Source organism: Osmerus mordax, chromosome 21 (assembly GCF_038355195.1).
Source record: "Osmerus mordax isolate fOsmMor3 chromosome 21, fOsmMor3.pri, whole genome shotgun sequence".
NCBI lineage: Eukaryota > Metazoa > Chordata > Actinopteri > Osmeriformes > Osmeridae > Osmerus > Osmerus mordax.
Window position 1 is genome coordinate 12,263,503 of NC_090070.1, and position 5,000 is coordinate 12,268,502.

The following is a 5,000-nucleotide window of genomic DNA, read 5'->3' on the forward strand; positions in this document are numbered from 1 at the left end:
CCTGTCATCTGCCCCAGGGAGTGCATCTGCCCCCCCTGATACCCCTGCACCCCTTGCCTCAATGCCTAAACTCACCCCTGCCCCTCCTACCACCCCTGCCCCGGTCCCTACCCCCTCCCTACCACCAACCCCCGCCCCCAGCACCCCCGTCCCTCCTCTGGTCTCTACCCCCGCCCCCCTCCCGCCCCCCCAGCCCAGGGACTGGAACCCCCCCCTGGAGAGGGAGACCCTGCCCCCCTCCTCCAGCCTGTTCAACTACCCCGCCCACACCACCACCATCCCCACGCACAAGCGCAAGCGCAAGCCCCCGCCCCTCAAGAACAAGGTGCACCCCAACCCGGACAGGCACGTCTCTGGACACCCCAAACCCTGAGGACCCCCCCCCACCCCGACCCAGCACCTCCGGGATGGAGGGATGAGCATGAGAGGAGGACAACGACAACGGGTTTGTCACAGATGTCCCCTCTCTAAACCTAAGATGGAGGGAGAGAAGGATGGAGGGATGGAGAGATGGAGAAATGGAGAGATGGAGGGATGGAGGGATATATAAAGAAGAGATACCCCCGCTGGCCTCACACTCATACTGTTGGCATGGAAACAAGGTGCCGGTTGCCTGATCGTTGATCCTCCGTGACCCCTGACCCCATGTGACCCTGGAGGTCGTGTGGGGTCAATGACAGAAGCACGCCGACGTGCTCACCACAGAAGAAGAAATAACTCCGAAGAAGAGAAGAAGACTGTCATCGTGTTGTCCGTTCGTTTTGGCGCAAGAAGATATACGTGTATATATGATTGATTTCTGGTCGTCGTTGGTACACAGGTAACGCTTTTTACGAGCTTTCAGACTCACATGTGCTCACACACGCACACACACACGCACACACACACACACACGGTGCTAACAAACTGGCACGCCTCAGGACTTTCACAGCGGAATAGACAGAAGAGTGGAGGGAGAGCAAAAGACGGATGGACAGAGAGGAGAGAGAGAGGATAGAGAGAGAGAGGAGAGAGAGGAGAGAGAGAGAGAGGAGAGAGAGAGAGAGAGGAGAAGGGCCGATGGGTCGCAGAAGGTGACATCAAACAGACAAGAGATGGAGAGAGACCGTAGTTTGTAGTATGTTGGACAGAAGTGGACAGTGTCAACCAGGAAGTTTCTAGACGATGTAAATGAAATGGAGGAAGTATTCTGCTTACAATGAGATTGTGTTGTTGTAAAGGTATACAAACTACATTTCCCAGAAGGCTTTGCGTTGATCATAACCTCAACTCCCAAGAAGCAGCAAGGGTACTAAACTATTAATCAACTTTTCGTTTTGTTCTTTTGGTGGTACTTTTTAATATAATGTTTATTTTATTATTGTCAGTACGGTTCTAATTTAAAAGCACTTTTGACATACCAGTGGGCATATATGAAAGATAATGTGTTAGCCTGGTTGTCTGATAATAAGCTCAGTGAGATTATAGATGAAGCTTCACAAGTATCTTAATTGTTAACATTGCCAAAGCTTGCGCGTTTTACATGTCACGGATTAGAGGTCATTCATTCCTTTTGGTACTTTGCACTTTATTTCCATGTGGGACTTTTACACAGTTCTCTTGTATTACCTGTTGTTTTTACATCGTAATCTACAGGATAGCTATGCAGATTGATCTTTTGATGAGCGTTATTAATGAATTCAGCATATAAAAGCATTAGTATATATTATTTTTTTGGCGTAATTATGTATTTTTCTGTTTTTCAATATTATCATTGTTTAATTGTATTTTTCGTTTGTTTAAAACGTCACTCCACTTCCTGTTTAATCCATTTCCTCCCCACATACTTCCTGTTTCCTGTGGGCAGAACTCAGGGACCCCGCCCCTTCTTCCCCCAAACCAGGAAGTCCCCTCACTTCAGAAATCCTTTTATCTAACGACAGAAATAGGAAACATTGTAGTAGGAATGCTACAGAACAGCTTTAAGCTTTTGTCACGCTAGCTAGACCAAAGAATACCCCTCAAACCTCACCGTGTATCTGAAAGCCTCCAACAACAGTGCTAATGTGACGGGTACGTAACAGACTTTCTGTAACAGGTCTTGCAAGTTCCGTCAGAGTTTTTCGGACCGTGTCCATCCTTCACCGAGGATCGGACACGCCATCTCTGACTTCCCAAGCGCCACCACTACCAGCTACGCCAAAGAAAAGCTAGCTGTTCAATGACGCGGGTGGTCTGTTACATACTTGAGGAGTGAGTTTCACCGATTCATACCGGCTACACTGATAAAGCATTTCAAACGGCTTTTTATGTCGCAAATGATCGGGAGCCAGTTTGTACATACCATTGTTCCCACGGTGATATTCCATTGTGTTGACGTAAATGAATCAGTTTGGATTCCAAATGTCCCAAGAAGTCACCCCGTCACCCTGACAACACCACTCCCACAGTTCCCATGGTAACAGCAGCAACCGAAACGGTTATTTTAGGATAATGATGATGATAGAAGTAGAGTTTAGCATAGATGTATATAATGTCTATGGAGTTAAGCACCCCCTGTCGCAATCTGCAAATCACTTTTTGGCACCCAAAGCCCACCTACATGATCGGCTTCTTCTTGTGAGTTAGTGTGTCGCTAACCCTAGTCTTCTAATATATAAAAGGTTTAAAAGTGTTTCGTTTGTTTTTGTCAAACGTTTTCGTCTTCTGTTTCATAATCGTAACTTTGTCTGCGTATCCTTGTCTTCCTAGCCCTTCCTGCTTTTGCACTTGACAAAGTCGAATAAAGAGTTTGACAGCTTAAGACTTGGTTCACTGAGTGTGTACAACAGTGTGTGTGTGTGTGTGTGTGTATATAGGTTGGTGTGTGTTGCACAGAGGGAGAGTGTGTCTGATCAGACCGCCTGTACTGATTACTAACTGACTATATAAAACCTCAATATTTACATGATAATCATCTGTTCTCCTTAGAACTACAAGCATGTCCGATCATATTTAAAGGACTACAAATACACAACTGCCAAAATGACATCTTGTGACTACTTAAGAAATGACACACATCATATGTTTCTTCAATGTATGATTGTATTTCCCCTACACACACACACACACTTTTACAAATTTATACAAGTTTGAAATGGCAATTATCTATTGCTGTCAAAGACCTGCAGGTCGAAATATTAATTTCATGGAATAAATAAAACACTAATACATTAAAAATAATTTACTGTATTATGACTTCAATCTGTATTTGTCCATCAGGTTATCATCAATCCGGTTGTCGTGATTTAATTCATGTGTGTCGAAAGGCTAATTTGCATCGGGTTGCTTGGGGCTGGGTGTGTGTGGTGGGGCTGGGTGTGTGGTGGTGGGGCTGGGTGTGTGTGGTGGGGCTGGGTGTGTGTGGTGGGGCTGGGTGTGTGTGTGTGTGGGCTGGGTGTGTGTGGTGGGGCTGGGTGTGTGTGGTGGGGCTGGGTGTGTGTGTGGGGGGGGCTGGGTGTGTGTGTGTGGGGGGGGCTGGGTGTGTGTGTGTGTGGGGGGCTGGGTGTGTGTGGTGGGGCTGGGTGTGTGTGTGTGGGGGGGGCTGGGTGTGTGTGTGTGTGGGGGGCTGGGTGTGTGGTGGTGGGGCTGGTGTGTGTGTGTGTGGTGGGGCTGGGTGTGTGTGTGGTGGGGCTGGGTGTGTGTGTGTGGGGGGGGCTGGGTGTGTGTGTGTGTGGGGGGCTGGGGTGTGTGTGGTGGGGCTGGGTGTGTTGTGTGTGTGTGGGGGGGCTGGGTGTGTGGGTGGGGCTGGGTGTGTGTGTGTGGGGGGGCTGGGTGTGTGTGTGTTTGGTGGGGCTGGGTGTGTGTGTGTGGTGGCTGGTGTGTGTGGTGGGGCTGGGTGTGTGTGTGTGTGGGGGCTGGGTGTGTGTGTGTGGTGGGGCTGGGTGTGTGTGGTGGGGCTGGGGGTGTGTATGGGGGGGTGGTGTGTGGGGGGGGGGCGGTGTGTGAGGGGGGGGCGGTGTGTGAGGGGGGGCGGTGTGTGGGGGCGGGGTGACCTGTGTATTATTTAAACAAGAAGAACAGCTGAACAAAATGTAGTTGAGGGAGGTGTGGAGAGGAGGGGGGTGGAGGAGGGGGAAGGTAGGGGGCAGAAGGGGGGATGGAGGAGGGGGAAGGTAGGGGCAGAAGGGGGGGGTGGGGTGCACATCAGACAAAGTCAGTGAAGTCGTCCACAGTGGACACCAGCCTCTTCCTCTGGCCAGAGGAGGTGTCTGGAGGCGGGGCGCTGCAGCCCTGCTGGTAGGAGGACTTGCTCTGCTGGCTGGGCCCAGAGTGAGTGAGGGAGATCCCTCCAGGGACCGGACGAGACTGGATCTCCTCCTGGGCCTGGGGAGGGAGGGGAGGAGGGGGGGGGAGGGGGAGGGAGGGAGGGGAGGAGGGGGAAGGAGGGGAGGAGAGGGGGGGAGGGAGGGAGGGAGGGGAGGAGGGGGAGGGAGGGGAGGAAAGGGGGGGGAGGGGGAGGGAGGGAAGGAGGGGAGGAGAGGGGGGGAGGGGGAGGGAGGGAGGGGAGAGGGAGAGGGAGGGAGGGGAGGGAGATCGTCAGCTGCAGTTCAAAGAAATAGAATCGTGGATGTGTGTGTGTATACGAGTGGTGTGTGTGTGTGTGTGTGTGTGTGTGTATATATATGAGTGGTGTGTGTCCTACCCGTGTCCTCAGTCTCTTGATGTGTCGTAGTCTGGCGAGCCACTTGGACGCGTAGGCGTCTGACGGGTTGGCTCTGTACTGGTGCACCAGGGACGCCATCTGGGGGAGACAGGGGCAAACGTGAGTGTGTGTGTGTGAGGGTGTGTGTGTGAGGGAGGGTGTGTGTGTCAGGGTGTGTGTGTCAGGGAGGGTGTGTGTGTGTGTGAGGGTGTGTGTGTGAGGGTGTGTGTGTGTGTGAGGGAGGGTGTGTGTGTGAGGGTGTGTGTGTGAGGGTGTGTGTGTGTGTGTGGGTGTGTGTGTGAGGGTGTGTGTGTGAGGGTGTGTGTGTGTGTGTTCT

General features: G+C 51.7%; 2 protein-coding genes across 2 annotated transcripts in view; one reads left to right on the forward strand and one right to left on the reverse strand.

Moving 5' to 3' along the window:
• The window catches only part of LOC136964963 (polycystin-1-like), a 6,301-nt gene extending 5,928 nt beyond the window's left edge, over positions 1-373 (forward strand). The window contains exon 14 of the mRNA XM_067258943.1: positions 18-373. Coding sequence (XP_067115044.1) covers positions 18-373 — 356 coding nt within the window. The remainder of the gene's footprint in view (positions 1-17) is intronic.
• Positions 374-3,987: 3,614 nt separating this feature from the next.
• tsc2 (TSC complex subunit 2) overlaps positions 3,988-5,000 on the reverse strand; it is a 23,432-nt gene continuing 22,419 nt past the window's right edge. Inside the window, 2 exon segments of the mRNA XM_067258944.1 lie at positions 3,988-4,344; positions 4,664-4,762. Of these exon segments, the coding sequence (XP_067115045.1) occupies positions 4,165-4,344; positions 4,664-4,762 (279 nt within the window). The 3' untranslated portion in view covers positions 3,988-4,164.